At 33.8% G+C, this 23,617-nt stretch overlaps 1 protein-coding gene and 1 long non-coding RNA gene across 5 annotated transcripts; both read right to left on the reverse strand.

Moving 5' to 3' along the window:
* Positions 1 to 7,865: 7,865 nt before the first annotated feature.
* LOC114269863 (protein BPS1, chloroplastic) lies at positions 7,866 to 10,529 on the reverse strand. 4 transcript variants are annotated; one of them, XM_028211222.2, is made up of 3 exons: positions 10,324 to 10,438; positions 10,162 to 10,174; positions 7,866 to 9,193 (listed from the first exon to the last, which is right to left on the reverse strand). In XM_028211222.2, exon 3 carries the CDS (start codon positions 9,177 to 9,179, stop codon positions 8,118 to 8,120), a length of 1,062 nt encoding a protein of 353 aa, XP_028067023.2. In that variant the 5' UTR covers positions 9,180 to 9,193; positions 10,162 to 10,174; positions 10,324 to 10,438; the 3' UTR covers positions 7,866 to 8,117. The 4 variants fall into 4 exon arrangements, with proteins under 4 accessions (XP_028067023.2, XP_028067020.2, XP_028067024.2 ...); XM_028211219.2 differs by lacking the exon at positions 10,162 to 10,174 and having other exon boundaries at positions 10,324 to 10,529; XM_028211223.2 differs by lacking the exon at positions 10,162 to 10,174 and having other exon boundaries at positions 7,866 to 9,271; positions 10,324 to 10,451.
* Positions 10,530 to 15,865: 5,336 nt separating this feature from the next.
* LOC145820656 (uncharacterized) lies at positions 15,866 to 18,659 on the reverse strand. The gene is made up of 2 exons (XR_014362619.1): positions 17,121 to 18,659; positions 15,866 to 16,190 (listed from the first exon to the last, which is right to left on the reverse strand). It is a non-coding gene; the product is annotated as an uncharacterized LOC145820656 (long non-coding RNA).
* Between the last annotated feature and the right edge of the window lie 4,958 nt (positions 18,660 to 23,617).

Genomic DNA, 23,617 nt, shown 5'->3' on the forward strand with positions numbered 1-23,617 from the left:
GGTTGCAAATGAACACAATATAGTATAGTACAATTAAGCTAAAATAGTAATAGAAAGATAAAATAAGTTTAAAAATCATAAATGTCACATTAAAGTTATAATTATTTTTTTTCTTTATAAAAGTTAAAAAAATTAAAAAGTCAACCCAAACGAAACTTTTAGCCCCAGGTTAAAATAGCTAAAAAATTAAGGAAAAATTATTGATAAATCCCATTTAGAAGTGTTTTAACACAAGAAGTCCATGAAGGAATTTTTTAACCCATTTAGTCTCATGTATGTATAGTTTTATTCCATAAAGTCCTTTTTCTTGATTTACACTATTTTCTTGGACACTTATGCCCTTATATTTAATTTTAATACCCTTATAAATATTTTTTGAACGGTTAGCAATTTTATGATGTGAACATTCATATTTTAAATTCACATTGGTAGGAATATAAAATTGGCCTGTAGGCGGCCCGAAACCCACCCGTGAGCCGGGGCGGGCCCAGCCCGTTGACAATGTGAATATTCACATTGACATGTTAACATTCACATTAATAGGAGTGTAAAATTTGGCCTGCGTCCCGTAGCGGCGCGAAACTCGTCCGCGGCCCATGGGCGGCCCGGGACGAACCTGATTCGGCTCGTTGACAATATGAATATTCACATTGACATGTTAACATTCACATTGATAAGAGTATAAAATTGGCCCGCGGCCCATGGGCGGCCAAAAGCCCGCCCGCGGCCCGGGGTAGGCCCGGCCCGTTGACAATGTGAATATTCACATTGACATGTTAACATTCACATTGATAGGAGTGTAAAATTAGCCCGCGCCCCATGGCTGTCCGAAACCCGCCCACGGCCCGTGGGTGGCCCGAGGCGGGCCCGGTCCGGCCTGTTAACAATGTGAATATTCACATTGACATGTTAACATTTACATTGACAAGAGTGTAAAATTAGCCTGCGCCTCGTGGCTGCCTGAAACCCGCCCACGGTCCATGGGCGGCCCGGGACGGGCCCGGCCCGGCCTGTTGACAATGTGAATTTTCACATTGACATGTTAACATTCACATTGATAAGAGTATAAAATTGGCCAGCGGCCCAGGGCGGGCCCGACCCGGCCCGTTGACAATGTGAATATTCACATTGACATGTTAACATTCACATTGATAAGAGTGTAAAATTGGCCCGCAACCTAAGAGCGGCCCCAAAGCCCGACTGCAGCCCGAGGCGGGCTTGGCCCGACCCGTGACAATGTGAATATTCACATTGACATGTTAACATTAACATTGATAGGAGTGTAAAATTTGCCCGCTGCCCGAAGCTTGCCCGCGGCTCGGGATAGGCCCGATCCGGCCAGTTGACAATGTGAATATTCACATTGACATGTTAAAATACACATTGATAGGAATGTAGAATTAGCCCGCAGCCCGTGGGCTGCCCGAAGCCCGCCCACGACCCGGGGCAGGCTCGTTTGGGTCCGGGCCCGAACATGTCCGAGACCCTAGGTTAGGGCCTAAGTCATCACTTTGAAGCCTGGCCCGGCCCATCGGCCCGCTTAAAGGCCCATTCAAGGCTTGATCCGAGGCCCAGCCCGCCCGAGGTGTAATGTATTTTTTTGTGGAAAATAATAAAATTTTGGTAGAAAAAATTAAAAAGAATTAAAAAAAAATGGCCAAGCCCGCCCAAGCCCGACTTAAGCTCAAGGCTAGGCCCAGGCCCATCGGCCCGACCAAGGCTCGATCCATCGGCCCATCCAAAACCCGAATACCCTTGTGCCAGGGCTAGGACCTGGGCCTAATTTTTTGGCCCGTAACCCGGCCTGAGAAAGGCTCGTTTGGGCCCAAGCTCGAGCCTAGTCCGAGACCCTAGGCTAGGGCCTAGGCCATCACTTTGAAGCCCGGCCCGGCCCAGTCTATCAGCCCGATTAAGGCCCATTCAAGGCTCGGTCCGAGGCCCAGCCCGCGTCGAGGCCTAGTGTCTTTTTTTGTGGAAAATAATAAAATTTTGGTAGAAAAAATTAAAAAGAATTAAAAAAAAATGGTCAAGCTCGCCCTGGGCCGCCCACGGGCCGTGGGCGGGTTTCAGACAGCCACGAGGCACGGGCTAATTTTACACTCCTACCAATGTGAATGTTAACATGTCAATGTAAATATTCACATTGTCAACGGGCCGGGCCGGACCAACCCTGGGCCGCTGGCCAATTTAATACTCTTATCAATGTGAATGCTAACATGTCAATATGAATATTCACATTGTCAACAGGTCGGGTCGGGCTCGCGCTGGGCCGCCCACGGGCCCTGGGCGGGTTTCGGGCAGCCACGAGGCGCGGGTTAATTTTACACTCCTATCAATGTGAATGTTAACATGTCAATATGAATATTCACATTGTCAACGGGCCAGGCCCGCCTCAGGCCGCGGGCGGGTTTCGCGCCGCCACAGGACGCGGGCCAATTTTACACTCCTATTAATGTGAATGTTAACATGTCAATGTGAATATTCACATTGTCAACGGGCCGGGCCGGGCCAATCCTGGTCCGCTGGCCAATTTTATACTCTTTATCAATGTGAATGTTAACATGTCAATGCGAATATTCACATTGTCAACAGGCCGGGCCGGGCCCGCCCCGGGTCGCCCACGGGCCGTGGGCGGGTTTCGGGCAGCCACGAGGCGCGGGCTAATTTTACACTCCTATCAATGTGAATGTTAACATATCAATATGAATATTCACATTGTCAACGGGCCGGGCCGCGGGCCAATTTTATACTCTTATCAATGTGAATGTTAACATGTCAATGTGAATATTTACATTGTCAACGTGTCGGACCGGGCCCGCCCCAGGACGCCCATGGGCCGCGGGCGGGTTTCGCGCCGCCACAAGACGCGGGCCAATTTTACACTCCTATTAATGTGAATGTTAACATGTCAATGTGAATATTCACATTGTCAATGACTTTGGCCCGCCCTGGCCCGGCTCGAATTTTGCTGGGCACCCACGATGATCGACATGGGTCGGGCCCCTACACATTGACGATATGAACATTCACATTGACGGTGTGAGCATTCACATTAGGGGTATTTTGGTAATTATGTCACCCATAGGACTTATTGAAACATAAGAAAATAATGTGAACTAAATGGAACATAAGTAGATGAAAATGGTATTTTGGTCTTCTTATCTCAAATAGGACCTAATGGAATAGTCAAAAAGAATATGGGTTGGATGGAATAAAACTCTTAGAATGTGGATTTATCAAAAAAGCTCCCAAAAACCAACCCACTTTTCAATGAAACCTATTTTGGAAACTTTTTTAAAATTAAAAATTAAAAAAAAAACTATGAGAGAGAGAGAATGATGTATATAATTATTACAAAATTTAAATTCATTTAATAATCATAGTTATGTGTTTCATTAGATTTGTCTTAAAAGATAAACATATATATTTTAAAATTGGACACTCGGTTGAGAAATCCAATTTTGAATTTTTTTGTTCTTAAGGTTCAGGCACTGATTTTCTTTGCCTATAAGGACAATCATATATAAAATGACCAACATACCCTTCTATATATATACACAACATTGTCCAAACCCTAAACACTCACACTTTTCTCTCTCTCTCTCTCTCTCTCCCTCCTCCGCGTCACACACAGCGACGACGACGACTATGTTCCGGTGTTTCACTGTGGTTTATAAACACCATCATTGCTTTGACTCACTACTCCTATCTCTCTCTCTCTCTCTCACAGTTCCAAAGAACCTATGTGGAGCAGAGGTGGTGGTGGTGGATTCTCTGCCATTGCAGATCGATTAGAGAGATTAACACAAATCTCAGATCTTAGATCTACATAGATCGACATACGGCATCTTCATCCTTAGATCTAAGATCACGAACAGATCATAGAAAGCTCCAACCGATACTCGAAACTGGTTTCTCCTCTTTTCGGTGGGATCCAAGTCTCAAACTCCATTGACGGTTTCCTTTGATTCACAACACTCTCTCTCCCTCTCTCTTTCTTAGGACTAGATAAAGCTTCAGCACCAATTTCATTAGAGTCCATACACACCAATTTCATTAGAGACCATACACGTTATACAACAAAATTATGTATATATGTAAATATATATTCATTTGATTTTATGATTTTGGGCTTCTCCACATAATTTACTTCAGATTCTTTGAACTTTTGCTTGACCGCTACGTAGACTTATTTTTTCTCTCTTGAAATCTCTTAGATCAATAACATGTATCTAAGTTGTTGTTAGCCTTCACTAGATGTAGATGATAATATGATTTTTTTTTTCTTTTTTTCATTTTATTTATTGTTGTTGTGTTGTTGTTGTTGATGATGATGATGATGATGATGATGATGATGATGTAGATAAAGAAACATATTGCAACAAATTTAAAATAAAAAGAAAAAAGAAAAAAAAATGACAAATAGGTGAAATAAGCTTGAACAGATAGGGAAACAATTGTAATAAATAAATAAGAAAATTTTGAACAGATAAAAAATAATTTGAACAAATAGTTGAAAAGATTAAAAAAATTAAACAGACAAACATTGAACAGATAGGAAAAAACTAAAAAGATAAATAATAAAAAATTTCACAGATAAGATAATTTTTTGAACAGATAAAAAAATTTGTTCAGATAGTCAACGAAAGTCAATGGAGAAAAAAAGTCAACAGGGATAAAATTGAAAACAAAATGTCTTTTAAAACCAATAAAATGACTTCTCACCAAACTATTTCACAAAATGTAAACTTATCACCAACAAAAAATATTCACTGGACTTATTACCTTAGACACTATCTAAATTAGATTTATCACCAATTTTCTCTTTAAAATTATACTTGTCATATATTTTTTAAAATCAAATTTAATAAAATTGTGTTAGCTATAATTATTGGATTAAATTAATTTTTTTCATAAATAATCTAAACTTCTGTCTACAAAATCACCAAAAGAGCATCTCCAAACTCTTCACCAATTTTTTCACCTAAGTTTATTTCAAATTTGAGTAAAAAGTTTGATTTAATATAAACTACTCCAGTTATTTAGGCCTCGTTTGGGAACATGCTTTTTTAGTAACTTTTTAACTTTTTGGCTAAAATATGATGTAAAAAAAATTAGTATGTTTGAGGTGACTTTTTGATTTTTTACGAAAAGATGTGCAAAAAATAGAAAGAAAATATAATTTTTGACTTTTTGGTATAGGTTATTGGGTTTTTGGTTTTTTTAATAACTTTTTGACTAAAAAAATCACTTGCCAAACGAGGCTTTAATCAAAAAAAAAAAAAAAAAAAATCCCTCTTGTTTTAATATTAAGGGGATATTTTAGAAAATCCATTTTCAAGTGTTTGTATCCCAATTAGTTCATAAGATATTCTTATATTCCAATAAATCTTATTATTTGAACATTTGATCTATCAAATCCTAATTCTCATATTTAAAGTATTTTATGAACATTTCTACTTTTACAAATATTTTTTGAACGGTTAGCAATTTAGTGATGTGAACATTCATATTTTACAATGTGAATATTCACATTGACATGTTAACATTTACATTGACAGTGTAAACATTCACATCACAAAATATTCACACTGTAAATGTGAATATCATTAGAAATATTTTGATAACTATGTCATTCATACGACTTATAGGAATATAAGAAAATAAAGTGGATTAAATAGAACATAAGTACGTAAAAAAAAAATTATGAAAAAATACCCCTAATATTAACTACCCCAATCATTTCATTAAAAAAATGATCTTCAATGTCTCATCTTTTCAAATTTAATGAAAGATTTGATAAATTCTCAATTTAATGAAAAAGTGAACTTTGTTCCAATTTGATGAACATTTGATGAAATGATTAAAAATAAATTTTAAATATTTTTTCATTAAATTTAAATTTGATAAAAATAAAAATAAAAATAAAAAGATCAGAGATGCTCAGATAAAACTCCTAATGATTCTAACCCTACCAGCCCAACTTGACTGGATTGAACTTCTCTTCCACTAATCACCCAAAAAACTTCTCTTCAACTAGAGAGAAATATTATCCTACATTAACAAATTAACAAGGTATATCAGTAAATAATTTCATATGTTAACGTTTCAGACCATGGATAAATTACACAAATACTCTCTAAATCATATATTTCATTATAATTTCTAATTTTTAATTTATATCAATTGCATCCCTAGTAGGGTAATGGATATACTTATAAAAATTAAAAATAATATAATATATTAAGCCAAATAATTTATAATTAATAAGTGTTCAAAGATATAAAATGAAAAATAAATGACTGAAAACTAATTTTAAATATAATATTTTAGCATTTTAATAAATATTATCGAGACAATTACAATAGAATGGTATCAACTTAAAATAATTATAAAAAGATGAAAATACAAAACTTAGTTACACAAGTTAATGTATAAGTTACATGTATTTTCATGACATTATAATTATTTCATTTTAATATTATTTTATTTATTTTTTGGATAAACTACCAATAAATCCTAATAATTAGACTTAATTCCTATCAAGTCTCATTGAAAATAAATCTTGATAAAATTATGACTAAAAATAATTTTTTTGTAATAATATATGTCATTAAAAATTGACAATTAATAATTTTTTTTTTAATCATGAATTTTATAAAAATTTTACAAATTTTTCCCATAAGACCTATTAAACAATAAACAACAATGATTCATCCCACTAAAAACATCACCACTAATAGCACTAATGCATTAAAAAAGTGAAAAAAAAAAAAAAATACAACTCCAAGACCAAAACATCACATCATTAATGACGGGACCCACTGCCACCTAATTAGTGGGAACACTAATTAGTGCTCCCAAGCATTTTTCAAAAAACTAACCTTGTGACTGATTCTTTGATCAAGCATTCTCCGTACTTCAATCAATCTATCACAAGCCATTCTAGGAGCAGAAATTATCAATCACAAGTAACCTATGCTTGAGATGTGCTGGTAAGAAAATTCTTTCTCCATATACTTCAATTAACCTATCACAAGCCGCCCTAGTGATACAGAAATAATTAAATCACAAGTAACCTAGAAATAGCTTACTGCCTAACATTTGGAAATACATAGCATACAATACACCACATTGGACTGAAAGTGTAACCAAGTAGACTATGCATCAGACAAAAATTGGCTAATCAAATCACACCACCTAATAAACACATCAAAAACTCTCATGCCTCTGGTAACCGAAAATCCATTAGGCTTTATGGACAGAAACCTATCCACATTAAAATCGCCCCTTACAAACCAATCCCCCAAAATTTATAAACCAAATCAAACCAAGCCAAGTCAAGTCTCAGCTTTCAAGGTTGAGAGATGCCTAAGAATTTTTCTTATCAGCTTTAAGATTATCTAGTGTATTTTAGGTTGAAAGATGCCTTCAGATTTGATCTCTCATGGGCTAAAGCCTAAAATCTGGCTGACAAACATTTTACATTTCACAACATATAATCCCTTCAACAAACAATAAGCTCCATTCAATCAGCTTCAAGTTAATGTAAAACTGTGTATGCATTAACAAGAAATTGTACTACCTTGAATGGATAGCACCGTTGCAAGGGAAGCCCAAACCAGTATTCTGGTACAGTCCCACGCACGAGTTAAATGCAAGGGAATGCCTAGCAAGATTTGGCGCACAACATTTAGTCACCGACTCAACATCAAGAAAATACCTTGAGCACATTTATTTCACAAAACCACCACACTATATGGCAACAAAACAGTGATATAGATTGGCAGCATGAGGCCCAAAATCCATCCCAAAAGAAAGTAACAGGAGATTCAGAACAATACTCAATGAAAATGATACAAAACTAACACGAAAAATTAAAGATATATATAATGAAGTTTTGTGACAAACAAGGCTTCTATATAATTGAATGACATTACATAAAGACACACACACATATAAATCAATTCCACATTAACATAACACACCTCACAAGCTACACCATACCAAACACAATATGCCATAGTACATATTATATTTTCATCAACAGAAAGACAAAAGAGCCCATACCTATACCTACATTGTGTATGCAAGAGGGAGTTTAACTTCATCATATTTCACCTCACAACTTGCCCCAGTACATTGTTAAGCTCTTGCTTTGGATCAGCAATGCTACTATCCACTCTAAGGTTAGAAAGCAAAGCATCACGTCCAGATAGAACAATTTGGAAGAAGCCATCAACTTGCTTCGAAAGATGATCTAGTCCTTGTGAAAGCTTCTCTGCCCTCTTTCCTAAATCTGAAATAGAAGATTGGAGCGCTTCAGCCTCAATAGGATCCACCCCATCCCGTATCATGGGGTACAACTTTTTGACACTTACATCAACTGCTTCAAGCTCTTTTAAAACAGTAACTCTACCACTGGAAAATAAATTTCTAATCTCCCCATTTACATTAGCCTGAACATCTTTAAAAGCTTCTGCCCACAAGCAAGTCTCATGAACCTGTAAATCCACTAACTTATTTACAGAACCCGCGAAGGCAGCAGCAAAGATGCTACATACAAGCACAGTTAGCACCTTAACTCCATACATGGCCTGCATCAAGACCTTCCCTTTGGCTGAATTCTTGACTTTAGGCAGGTTAAGTGTCTCAATAAGACTATCTAAGATTGTAAAACAGTTCTCAAGTCTGGGATTCTTCGAACTGATGTGCTGCCTCCAGCCATCAAGTGAACAAGAAGCCCGGACAAGCTGTTTTGAATGGCGGGCATCCAAGTTATGCAATGCGCATTGAAGTAAGAGATGGCCTTGGTTAAGCCGGGAGAGCTCAGAACTAAAAGCATTGCAAATATCAAGCAACTTCACACTGTTATCCAAGTACACATCAATCCATTTATCATCCCAATCACAGACAGGGAGTTCAAGCTCAGTAATAATAGTTTTTATGTCGGTATGAGTTTGGCAAAGCAACTCCATTGCAAATCTCATCCATGAAAAAGTAAGGGCATCTTCCTTGTCCATTGGCTTAAGCTTCCTAAATCTCTCTGCCAAGGATTCCTCAAAAGTGTTCAACAATGCAAGAAGCCTTGGAGACAGATACGAACCCTTAGGTAGCATCATTTTGAATGGATTCCCAAATGGGAAGAAAGGACGATGTGGTTCCTGTGGACGACTCATTTCAATATATAACCCTGCAGAGAAATTTAAACCAATCAGTTGCCGCGGACAAATTACCCAATTACTTGTGTAATACTTCTTGCAATCAAGTCCTGCAGCAGCCATGAAATACCATGATAAACAATAGGAAAAATTTATGGCATAACTTAAAATCATAAAAATAACTTATGTAACCATTAATTGAGGTACAGGCATAGGTCCAATAAATTTGAATAAAAATGTTCAAGTTATATCTTTATTCTTCAACCTAAAATATTACTTCATTTCACAAAAAGAAAATAGGGCAAACATATCGCCATCTGTGTTTGGATCATGGATTTGGCTAGGTAATTGAAAAAGGATTTGAGTGTTCACCCACCTTTTCCCTTTCCTATCCACATCCCTATCCAAATCCATGGTCCAAACTCAATCATAATACTTATGATACAAAGAATTTTCTTTACATTATATTCATTGTCCTTGAAAAGAAAACCTACCCACAACCTAGACTAGCCGAAATATAACATCAACTTACAAATAGAAACCACTAGCAGAAATATAACATCAACTTACAAATAGAAACCACTAACAAATAGAAACCTCAAGATCTAATGTTCTATAACATCAACAAAGCGAAATGATACAAAAGATTACAAAAAAAAAAATGTCATTCACAAACCTCCTCACACTTTTTATTAAAGATTCGTGCCTTTTCTTCATCAAATTATTTCATATCTACATAACATGCATATACAACCACAAAACACGGAGATCTAAACCTAATCAGAAACATCTCAACGAAATAACTATCATCACATCAAACCACTAACCATCTCATACTTTTATATCAAAGATTGTGCCTTCTCTTCATCAAATTATTTCAGATCTACATTACAAGCATATATAACCACAAAACACACAGATCTAAACCTAATCGGAAACATCTCAACAAAATAATTAAATCAATAAAGAAATCAGGCAAGCAACACATCAAACCACTCACCAAATCGCTGAATCTTCAAATCCGACAACCGATTCAATCAATCCAACACCAATTCCAAAAAAAAAAAAATAATAACTACAAATTCAAAAAAACAAAATCAAAATTGAACTACAAACCCTAACTCTGGACGATCTATCTATCTATCTAGAGAGAGATGAGTACCTAAATCGGTGATTTGTAGAGATCGGAACCCTCGAAGAAAGTCACAGATAGACGCGTAGATGTGTGGCTGCTTTGAAGTCGTCGCAAAGAGTTGTTGTAGGTGAAATGGTGGAGAGAGAATGATTCGGTCACCGAGGGACTTATAGATAGTGTGTGTGACTTTTTAACACGTGGTGCAATTAGAGTAGTGTGTGGTATCGAGATTTCTCCAGATTTGCTAGTCTATGGTTTTTGTCGTGGACTCGAGCGCAGTGGATTATAGTTTTGAAGATTTTTCAGCGCAAATTGTGTTACGTGGGGGAACAAGCATGAGGAAGAAGCGTTTTTTGTCCGTTAGATGACTTTAGAGCCGTTTGGTCCGTTAGATGCTTTTTATGCACGGATCGTTCTGTTTTGGTTTCTTTTGTTTCTTGCAATTGTTTATAATTTTTTTATATAGATGAATTACATTTGCACCTCTGAAGTATAGGTTATTTTTCATTTGGTCCTTAAATTATTTGTCAATTTTTTTTGTCCAATTATCTACTCCAATCATTGTTGTTGTGTTTGGGTTTGTTTTTTCGGTGATTTTTTTAGTATTTTTTTTTTAATTTCTCAAAAAGTTTGGTGTGTTTGGTTTGTATTTTGAGATAAATTTTTTTAAAAAAATTTGGAGAGAGAATTTAGATTTTTTTTTGATTTGTTTAGTTGTATATTTTGAAATTTGAAAGTTTGGAATGATTTGATATTTTATTATAGTTGAATTGTGTGTGAGAGAAAAAATGATTAAGAATGAGAGAGGAGAGAAAAAAAAATAATTGATTGATGTGTAAGAGAGAGAAAATGATTTTAAAAAAAAATTTCAAAAAATTTAAATCAAACAAAATTTTAAAAAAATTTCTCCAAAATTATGGGTGTGTTTGATTTGCTTTTGAGAAAGTGATTTTCAAAAAAAGTTTTGGAAAAAGAGTTTAAATTTTTTTTTAGTTTGTTTGGTTGTATATTTTTAAAGTAGTTTGGGAGTTTTGAATGATTTAATGTTTTGTTGTAATTGAGTAGATGTGTGTGAGAAAAAAAATGATTAAAAATGAGAGAGGAGAAAGAAAAAGTTTTTGATTCGATTGATGTGTAAGAGAGAGAGTGATTTTGAAAATTTCTTGGGAAAAATTCTTAAACCAAACAATTTTTTGAATTTTTTTTTTCTAAAACTTTTCTCTCAAAGCTAAACCAAACACACATGATATCTTGAGATAAAACCAAACAAACTCTTAAGTTTTTCAATTTTATTCGACTAGACAAATTGAAAAGGTTGAAAAAATTTACAAATAAAAAAAAAAAAAAAGCAAAAGATCCATGAAGGACATCACGGATCGAAAAAGTAAGGACAAATTACATATACCTCTCTCGAGGTTTAGCTAAATTACAGATACTCTCTGAGGTTTCGAAAATTACAGATATCTCCCTGAGGTTTATATTTTCATAATAAATTGTCCCTGGAGGTTTATATTTTCATAACAATTTGCCCCCTAATTTGTTATGCAAATAGTACCTTCAAGGGGTATCTGTAATTTCTCAAACCTCAGGGAGGTATCTATAATTTTGTTAAACCTCGAGGAGGTATATGTAATTTGCCCAAAATGTAAAGAATTTTAACATAATTTTAAAGAAATATAACTAAAAATAAAAAAATATATATTATTACAAAATGTAACTTTTTTTAAATCAATGCCAAACACCCATTTAAAAATTTTAAAATTAAAGTTTCTTAGCTTGATTTTGAAATTATTAAATTTTTTTCATTTTGGTCCCTAACAAACTTAATTCTTTCACTTTGGTTTACAAGATCTAAACCCATCCTAATCTCAAAATCATTCCACTCCACCTCCAAAATCACCCAATCTCAAAAACCATCTTTATATTGTATGAAAGAAATGAAAATTTACAATGAATGCGTGTTATTTGAAGAGTAAAGAAGTTATGAATTAAAATGTAAAAGTTAGTGGACCAGATGAAGGGTGGGTTGGGAAGGGGCAAAAGAAAGAGAAGTAGTCAGTGAGGACAATGAGATAGAAAGGTGCATAGTGAAGAAATGATAATGGAAAAATAAGGAGACAGTGAAGTTCAAGTGTTATGAGACAATATTTTAGCATATGGTGTGGTAAGTTGTAATTGAGAGAAATTATTTTTATTTATTTTTAATTATTTTTTTTAGAGGTTAAGTACTAAAGTGAAATATCTTTTCATTAAGGAGTAAAGTAACAATAAATCATACATTAAGATAAAAGTGTGACTTACTTTAATCTCATTACAAAAGTATAACGAAAAAAGATAAGTACACAAATTATTCACATAATCGATCATAAAACAAGATACAAAAGATAAGTCTCACAAATGGATCTTACAGAATCAATTACTGGCAAGACACAAAGGGCATGTGAACTAATTTTGTATTTGTAACAAAGATCAACAATTGTTACAGTTTAGACCCAAATAAGAATAATTTGATAGATTAGGGACTAGCTAAGAGAATATTTTCTTTGAGTATGTCAAAATATTTGCTATAATTTATCATTATAGGTTTACAAAGCAGAATAGTTAAAATAAATTTTTAAAAAATAATTGCCTAAAAAAAAGGAGTGATTTTAGCATTAAATTTTTTTATTATTAACTTTTAATTGTAAAAAAAACTATATCGGGTTGTTTTAAAAATATTCACAACTATTAAATAGCATTTTGAAATTTTTGTGCATTAAAATTTTCACAATTTTTTAATAATTGGTAAATATTTTAAAATTCTTATTTCCCACGTTTTTTTTAACAGTAGTGTGTACCGGCAGTACTTATATAGCCAAACACGTCTTAAGAGTCTGGTTTCGTAGTGTAGTCAAACAAACGGAATCGGATGGGGGTCTTGCTTTTTCTCCCATTTTCTGACGCCTCTTTGATTTTTCTCATCTTCAGACGAAAGCTCTTTTCTTTTCTATTTTTTTTTATGGAATGGCTTCTGTCCAATTTTTAATCGGATTGGATCGTGTTGTTGAGTTTGTGGAGGCTCATCACGGGTCTTGTTTTGATAATCTGAATCGTCAATGTGTAAAACTCGTTGAATACTATATTCTTGTAAAAAATCACATTGATCGGATATCGATAGTTATGTGATCAAAACAGATTTTTGTCAACCGTTAATTTATTCACCGTCCATTTTTTTTTATACAAAACTGATTTCATCACATAGTTATCGATATCCGATTAACGTGATTTTTTACAGACATATAATACTCGACGAGTTATACACATTGACGATTCAGATTATCAAAACGGGACCCGTGATGGGCCTCCATAGGCCCAACAACACGGTCCAATCTAATTAAGGACTGGACAGAAGCCCTGCCCTTTTTTTATTATGGGAGGAAAGCTCTACAGTGAGATTGTTTTGTTTATTCCCCAAGTTTGATGAATTGGCTAGCTAATAGCCTTGGATTACTAATTCTTTTATAGCTCTTAACTAAAATTAGGGTGTGAAGGGTGGATTTATCGACATCTTCTTTAAATTAACTTGTAAGATCGGGTTCGAATGACCTGGCTTGTAGTTCTCAGGTCTAAAAAATAAAAACATTGTTTTGGGTCTTTTTTAGGCCCTGCATAGTCTTGAATCAAACAATTGGCCCTCTAACAAAAAATGGCTTGATAATTTATCCATATTTTCCTTAATTTTTAATTTTTTTTTTCTCATTTTGAGTCTTTTAAGGCCTCATTTTTTTTTTTTGAAAAGGTCATCCATTTTTAAGTTACTTCAAAATAAATAAATAAAAAATTAATGTCAAAAGGCACAACAAGAAAAAATCTTCATTCTCCAAAGGTCTAAAAAGAAATATTTATTGTCCAAAGGCCATCAATAGTACAATCTAATAATAATTTTCATCTGTCTAAAGACCCAACCTTGGTAAAAGGCTTATAAACACTCCTTGTCCACAAGTCCAGTAAAAAAAAAAAAAAATTCTTATTCAAAGATTCATTTTTATTTTTGGAAAAATTATAAATAGACCCATGAGATTTGCTTAAAATACAGATCGCCTCCTATAGTTCGAAAAATTACAAATACTCCCCTTGTTTATTTAACAGAATTAACTAAAAAAATAAAATTCATAATTTCTCTCGTATACAATAATAAAATTACATAAATTATTAATTAAAACATATTTCTAACATCAATCAATAAAAACTGTTAATTGATTTGATAATTTATTAATAAAATGGACGATTTGTTATGAAATTAAAAATCTCAGGGGATGAAATGTAATTTCTAAAATCACAGGGGGTGATTCATATTTTAATCAAATCTCAAGGATGTATTTATAATTTATCCTTTATTTTTTTATTTTAATAAAAAAAACTTTCATTTTGTAAAAGTTTCAAATAATAAAAAGAATAAATTACAAATATACTTCATGAGATTTGTTTAAAATACAAATTACCCTGTGATTTGAAACATTACAAAAACCCTTTATCAAAAAAATTTATTTAATAGAATTAATTGAAGAAATAAAATTTATTATTGTTCTTTTATATAATAATAAAATTACTTAAATTATTAATTGAAATAAATTTATGAAATCATTAAAAATTATTAATTGACTTGATAATTTATTAATAAATTAGACTATTTATTATGAAATTAAAAATTTCAAAAGGTGAAATATAATTTTCAGAATTATAAGAGACAATTTGTATTTTACGTAAATCTCAAAAAATATATTTATGATTTACCCTAATAAAATCCGATGGTACTATATGCACAAATTAATGTACTAACTAGTATACCAATTAATGATGTGACATAATTTTAAAAAATTTTAATATTTATAATTTATATAATGAATGGAATCAATAATAATATTATAACCAATATTAATATACCAATTAATACACTAATTAATTCATATAAGCATCACTACAAAAAAATTGGTTTTTTGCGACGGTAAAACGCCGTCGCAAATACTTCAAACGCCGTCTCAAAAGGTTTTTTGCGACGGTCAGTGACTTTTTGCGACGGCAAGTGGGGGGTCGCAACAAAGGGGGTTGCAAAAGGGTTTTAGCGACGGCATAATGCCGTCGCCTTTTTTTGCGACGGCTAAATGCCCTTTTTGCGACGGAAAAATTCTGTCGCAAATAACATGTAAAAATCTGAGTTTTTTTGAGACGGCACTGTGTTGCCGTCGCTAAAAATGTCTTTTGCGACGGCAAAAAATACCGTCGCTAAAGGTTTATTTGAGACAGCCCCTAAACTGTCGTTAAAGGACTATTGGCGACGGCAATAAAACCGTCGCTAAAGGCGTTACATTTCAACCAACTCCCTATCTTTTGCGACAGTAAAGGTGCCGTCGCAAAAAATCCTGATGCAATTTTTTTTTTTTGAGACGGTGTGTGCTGTCGTCTCCAAAAATAAAAAATAAAAATAAAAAATGTAATAAAATTATTAAAATTATGAAAATGACCTATATTAAATGAAAAATAACTTTAAAAAAAATCGATAATTACATAATAATATAAAAAGTCCAGTATATAAATAAAAATTTATCCATAATTAAAAATATGAAAATGATCTTCCATTTTTTTCTTTTTGCTGTCATACATTGTACAAGAAAAACTAACTAAGCAGTAATATAAAGCTAACAGAAGAAAGGGCATCACTAGCATCATCTCACTAAAGTTTAGCAATAAGAACATGTATCTTATTCACATCTTCATGCCTGCCATGGCACAGATGATTTCAAATGAAAAGAATGAAAAAACAAGGGAAAATTACAGCTCTCAACACCGCCTTCTCCACTACTTTCACACTATGCACATATTCTTCCTTCAAATCATCCGGTAGCCAATTACAAACCCTGAAAAATAAGGATTATATTAAAACTAGACTAAAACAAAAAATTTAAAATTAAAATGTGCATCTTTTGAAACCATCATTAGTCTAAATTATTAAGACACACCGACAGTTCTCCAAGTCACAAAATCATACACCTAAACACCAATCCCGCAACAGGTGACAAACATCAAATGTCTGAAATAAAAGCCACTACATTAATATGGCTATGATATCACAACAATTCAAACTAATTGGCCACTAGTACATGAAATTAAATCCTACAAAACTAACCCAATTAAACATGCTTCCTGGAATACAAGATAACTACATTTGATTACCATCCATGCCGTGATGAACTCAATTAAAAATCTATACTCCAAAAAACATGGTTCACACAAAAAACTATACTCCATCCATATCTAAACATATTGAACAAAACAACAATACATGCATATCAAACACGTTAAAAAGATCTCGTCAAACAGAGAGTAATCATTGACTAGCTAAAAAAAAAAGTCCTATCATCAAAAACATACAATTCCGGCTATCTACTTCAATTCGACAAACCAAAAGAAGAGCTACTGTCAAAGAATTCTAGCTATGTTTTCTCTGAAGTCCAGCAACCTGATAGTTTCAAAGTCAAGCCAATTTCAGTCATATTTGATCTACATACCTACTACCCTTTTCTTACAATTTATTAGAACCTTAAATCTTGAAACTATAATTACTAAATATAATTACAATTTACAGTTTCAAAGTCAAGCCAATTTTTTCAAACTATAATTACTAAATATAACTCTATATATTTATATACATTTAAAAATATATATAATGTTTAAAATAAAATAAATTATCAGGGAGAGAGAGGCTGATGAGATGAGAAACAGAAAGATCTGTTCGATCGGTGCAGAGATAAGAGATCAGGGAGCGAGAGAGAGAGAGAGAGGCTTACCTGTGAGTCGATCGGTACAGAGATGCAAAATAACTCATCCATTTAATCAAGATATCTAATCCGCCAAACTCAATATTGCTCATGAATGATTCTTTAATGAAAATATCACCAACGAAACAGAAACAGCCACCCACTAATTTGCCATCTAATCCCAGTTAAATCATGATGGATTAGAGTTTGATGAGGACTGCAATAATGATCCTCTAAGATTCAGCTGTTAAATATCTTTCCCTCCCCTAAATTTTCTCAGCAACCAAACCAAGAACAAACCCAATATCGATGAGCGATCTACCAAATGGAAATATAAAAATAAAAATAAAAATAAAAAAATGACACAAAAAGACACTAGAACACCAGCAGAATCTCACAAAAATAATCAATGGTCAGCCACTTCAAAACCAAATGAACATATAATGTTATGACAATTTAAAATAAAGATTTACATGCCACAACTGGCCGATCTAAGAAAAACGGTGCTAATAGCATTCTTAGCATTTAATCCAAAAGGCCTTTCTTTACAGTTTAACCAAAATTAGCAGAAATGGATAGAAAGCCCTATATATGTAAGATTAATATTGCAAAAAATTAGCAGAAAATCTCTTCAAGAAAAGAAAATAACTTTTACTTGTAAAATCAGTGAAAATAGAGATAAGATTGAAAAGGATTAGAAAACGTAATCTCTCAATCTACGATCGACTTGCATGAACCTCATCATTTGCATTGAAATTCGAATCTAATCGAAAAATCGAAAAACCGTGCTAATAAAAAATTACTAGCATTCTTAAATTTTAATCCCAAAGGCATTTCTTTACAGTTTTACCAAAATTTGCAGAAATTGATAGAAAGCCCCATATTTGAAAGATTAATATTGCAAAATTAGCAAAAAGTCTCTTTAAAAAAGAACTTTACTTGTAAAATCAGTAAAAATGAAGATAAGATTGAAAAGGATTAGAAAAAGTAATCTCTCAATCAAGATGAAACTCATCATTCGCATTGCAATCCGAATCTAATCGAATCGACCTCGATACTGCCTCGACACAGATTAAGCTAATTAGAAGATATCATCACATTGACAAAAACAAAGAAATCGAAGTGGTCAACTCACCAGACTGTGAGATCTGAGAAAACTACACAGAGAGAGCGAGAGAGAGCGAGACGACGATTCAAGAAACAACACGAACCGTCGATCGACAAGATTCGAAAGATCCAACGGTCCGAATCAGAAGGTTCAAACGGCTAGGGTATGGATCAAGACAGTCCCTGAAAAATTCTTCTCCAAGTGAGTAGATCGGCGGTGCGATGATCGGTGCGATGAGATGAACAACGAGAGAGTCAGAGAGTGATCGGTGCAGATATGAAGAACAACGAAACGAGAGAGTGAGAGAGAGAGAGACAGTGATGAGTTGAACTTGAGATGAGAATGGGAGAGTGAGGAGACGATTAGGGTTTTTTCATTTTGGTAGAAATTAGGGAATTTGGTGCTAAGAAATTGGGGATTTTGAGGGGCGCGGGAATGGGGAAAAATTGGGGGAACCGAGCGGCGGGATTGGGTAAAAAATAATAATAATTTTCAACATAAATGAATATTTAAATAATAAAAAAATAATAATAATTTTCATTTTTATTATAAATGAATATTTAATGAATGAAAAATTATTATTATTATTTTTTATTTGGTAGAAGTAAGGATAATATTTTAATGAAAAATATTTTCTATTAATAGTGATGAGTGAGTGAGTGAGAGAGACGGAGAGAGAGAGAGAGAGAAACAAACAAACAAAGAGAGAAAGAGATAGAGAGAGAGAGACAGAAAAAAAAGATAGAAGCAAGAGATGAGCGATACAAAAAGAGAGAGAAAGAGAGCGAAAAAAGATGAACGAGAGAAAGAATAGAAAAATAGAGAGATAGAGAAAAGAGAGATGAGCCAGAGAGAGAGAGACAAAGAGAGAGAAAAAAGAGAGATGAGCGAGAGAGACAGAGAAAGAAAAGAGATGGGAGAGATAGAGAGAAGAGAGATGAGCGAGAAAGACAGAGAGAGAAGACAAATGAGAGAGATAAAGAGAAAAAAGATAAACGAAAGACACACAGACAGATAGACAAACAGATAGAGAAAAAAGAGTAATGAGTGAAAAAGAGAAAGAGAGAAAGAGAATAATGGTGGTAGTTGAATGGCATTTGCAGTAGTGGTAAATGTGGTAGAGAAGATGGGTGGTGAGAGAGAGAGATGAGTGAGAGACGAATAGAGAAAAGAGATAGAGAGACAGAGAAAGAGACAGAGACAGAGTGATGAGTGATAAAGAGACAAAGTGGTCGCTAAAAGTGCATTTTCTTGTAGTGGATCGATAAATCGAAAGGGAGCTCAATAAATAAAGAAGAGATGATGAGGAGAGTGAGCAAGGCGAACGCAGTGGGGGAGAGAGACAAACAGACAGACACACAAGAAGACAGAGAGAGAAAAGAGTGATGAGTGAGAGAGAAAGAGAGACGCAGAGAGAGATAGAGAGAGAGAGATAGACAGAAAAAGATAGAGAAACAATAGATGAGCAAGTGATAAACTAAAAGATAGAGAAAGAAAGTGAAAAGAGATTAACGAGAGAGACATAGAAAAAAAAAAGACAGAGAGAGTGGTGAAAGAGAGATGGTGGTGGTGGTGGTGATAGCGAAAGAAATTAGTGGTGAAGTTGTGGTAGTGGTAGTGGTAGTGTAAATGGAGTGGCAGGGGTGAAAGAGAGGTAATGGTAGTAGTAGTGGCAGTAGTGGTAGTGGTGGTAGTGGAGTGGTGGCAATGGTAGTAGTAATGGTAGTCGTAGAGGTGAAGTTGGTAAAAGAGATGAGTAGTGAGAGAGAGAGAGAGATGAGTGAGAGACAGATAGAGGAGAGAAAGCGAGAGAGAGAGACAGAAACAGAGTGATGAGCGAGAGAGAGACAAAGTGGTCGCTAAAAGTGCATTTTCTTGTAGTGGAGAGCTTAGTAAATAGAGAAGCGATGAGGGAGAGAGTGAGTAATGTGAACACAATGGGGGAGAGAGACAAACAGACAGACAGACACATAGAGAGAAAGAGAGAGAAACAAAAGAGTGAGAGACAAACAAACAGACACAGAGAGAGAAAGAAAGAGAGAAAAGTGATAAGTGAGAGAGAGATAAAGAGAGAAAGAGATATAGAGAGACAGAGAGACAAAGAGAGAAAGCGATAGAGAGAGACATATAGAAAAATAGAGAAAAACAAGAGATGAGAGAGACATATAGAAAGAAAGCGAAAAGAGATGAACGAGAGAGAGAATAGAAAAATAGAGAGATAGAGAGAAGAGAGATGAGCGAGAGAAACAGAGAGAGAAAAAAGAGATGAGCGAGAGAGACAGAGAGAGAAAAGAGATGAGAGAGATAGAGAGAAGAGAGATGAGCGAGAGAGACATAGAGAGAAGACAAATGAGAGAGATAGAAAGAAGAAAGATGAACGAAAGATACACAGACAGACAGACAAACAGACAGATAGACAAACAGACAGAAAAAGAAGAGTGATGAGTGAAAGAGAGAAAGAGAAGAGTGGTGGTAGTTAAATGACATTTGCAGTAGTGGTAAATGTGGTAGAGAAGATGGGTGGTGAGAAAGAGAGATGAGTGAGAGACGAATAGAGAAAAGAGATAGAGAGACAGAGAAAGAGACAGAATGATGAGCGAGAAAGAGACAAAGTGGTCGCTAAAAATGTATTTTCTTGTAGTGGATCGATAAATCGAAAGGGAGCTCAATAAATAAAGAAGACAGATAATTCAAAACTCTTTTCAAAACTTAATTCAAATCAATTTTTTAAATATTTTAAAAATATTTTAATTTTGTGAGAGACAGATAAAGAAGAGAGATAGAGAGAGAGAGAGACAGAGATAGAGTGATGAGCGAGAGAGAGAGAGATAGACAAAGTGGTTGCTAAAAGTGTATTTTCTTATAGTGGATCGATAAATCGAGAAGGAGCTCGATAAATAGAGAAGATGGGAGTAAGAGAGTGAACAAGGCGAACATAGTGAGAGAGAAATAGACAAATAGACAAGTAGACAGAGAGAGAGTGAGAGAAGAGTGATGAGTGAGAGAGAGACAGGAAGAGAGAGATAGACAGAAAAAGAGATAGAGAGAGAGAGATTGAGAGATAGAAAAAGAGAGAGAAATAAGAGATAAGCGAGAGATAGACAAAAAGAAAGAGAAATAGAGCGAAAAGAGATGAGCGAGAGAGAGACACAGAAAAAGAAAGAGACAGAAAGAGAAGAGAAATGAGCGAGAGAGATAGAGAGAGATAGAAAGATAAGAGAGAGAGAGAGAAAAAAGAAATGAGAAAGATAGAGAGAAGAGAGATAGGCGAGAGACACAGAGAGAATGAGAGAGAGAAACATGCAGACATAGAAAGAAGAGTGATAAGTGAAAAAGATAAAGAGAAAAGAGAGAGAGATAGAGACAGAGAGACGGGAAGATGAAAAAATGAATGAAAAGAGAAATGGTATATCAAAAGAGTAAGACGACATTGTTTTTTTTAATTTTTTTTGCGACAGAAAAATACCGTTGAATTTATTCAAACCATTTTGTGACTGTATATATATGAAGCTATCTCAAAACCACAATCACTATGCTAGGTTAGAGTTTTCCAAAAACTCTTTTGAGAAAATTAAACTTTCTTGTTTTCCGTGTTATATTGTTTTTACTGAATTTTTTAAATATTTTAAGTATTTTTTAAAATTTTTAAACACACCTAACATAAATACAACTAAAAATTAAAAAAATTGTAAAAAAAATCTTTTAAAAATTCACTAAATACCAAAAATATAATAATTCAATACATTTTTTTGTATTTTTATGTATTTATTAATTTTTAAAATTTTTTTTCATAATTTTTTTATTTTGTAGATACATCTAAGTAAGGTACATCTAAAAAAAATATTTAAAATTTTAAAAATATTCAATAAAAAAAAACACGAAAGTCACTTTTTGCGACGACAGAAAATGCCGTCTAAAAAAAGCAGAGTATTTGCGACGGCACCATTTACCGTCTCAAAAAAGCAGAGTATTTGCGACGGCATCATTTGCCGTCTCAAAAAAGCAGAGCATTTGCGACGGCACTAAATACCGTCGCAAATACTCTCATTTTTTGAGACGGCAAATAGTGCCGTCGCAAATGCTCTGCTTTTTTGAGACGGTAAATGGTGCCGTCGCAAATACTCTGCTTTTTTGAGACGGCATTTTCTGCCGTCGCAAAAAGTGACTTTTTGAGACGGCAAGTGTGTCGTCGCAAATAGTTCCGTCTCATATACCCAGTTTTCTTGTAGTGATTATTCAGTAAAATCTATGAATAACTCCAAATTTCAATGTGAGTCACCTCAAATGTCACATTTTGTAATGAAATAATAAAAATATCAAGAGTTCCGTACCTAATGCATTTTTCACACATTCCCCAAATTTACATATTTTCAAACACTTTCCACAAGTTTATGCCCCTGGTCTATTTAGGAATGGTTTTAGATGATCTATATATTTTTTAATTTTTTTTATGAAATATAAGTTAGGTATAGGTTAAGTTTGAAGTGATATAGTATAGATGTAATGTGACTTAAATAAAATGATGTGACTTAAATAAGATAATAATTTTTAAATTTTTTAACTTTTTTAAATTATGACAAACAAAACCTTAGATTATGGATCATCACTTAAAACTGTGATTGTTACCATCACTAACATTTCTCATATATGCTTAGAAATACATAAACTTGCGAAGGACTATTTAACATTCAAAACCAAAAAAAAAAAATATCAATGAACAAAATAAATTCAGTGGAATTTGCCCAAAACATAGAGCATGAATGAAATGAAAACTTTCTATAATGTACACATTCATTTGGCAATCAAAGAAGCAAGGTAAAATTTGAAAATGTTAAGGATACCAATATACCAAACACTCTTTTGGTGGGCAATCAAAGAAGGTAAAATTGGAAAATACATTCACAAACAAATACATACCAACACTCTTAGGCCCTGTTTGTTTTCAGAGATAGAATGGAAGGGATTCATAGTGAGGGGATTAATAGTGAGAAAATTGTTAGTGAGGGATTAACAGTGAAGAATTGTTAAATTATTTTTATATAAAATAATAAAACAAATTAAAAAATATAAAAAATTAAACATTATATTTAAAAAAAATTCCCAATATATAAAAAATAAAAAAAATTCTAATCCCCTCACTATTTTTCTAATACCATCTCTACCTCCTCCTTACCAATCCCCCTTCCTCCTCCTTACTAATACCAAGGGATTACTAATCCCCTCCATATCTCTCAAAACAAACACCTCATTCTCAATCCCCTCCTTACTACCAAACCCAATCCTCTCCCTATAACCCCAAACAAAGGGGACCTTATGCAATAAAACTTTGGTGGGTCTCACACCAAATAATGGAGTCACCAAAACTTTTGAGTATATTACTTGGGTAGAATGTACACGTCTCAAAACGGTGGATACACGC

This window comes from Camellia sinensis, chromosome 2 (assembly GCF_055761805.1).
Source record: "Camellia sinensis isolate YWXY chromosome 2, ASM5576180v1, whole genome shotgun sequence".
Classification (NCBI taxonomy): Eukaryota; Viridiplantae; Streptophyta; class Magnoliopsida; order Ericales; family Theaceae; genus Camellia; species Camellia sinensis.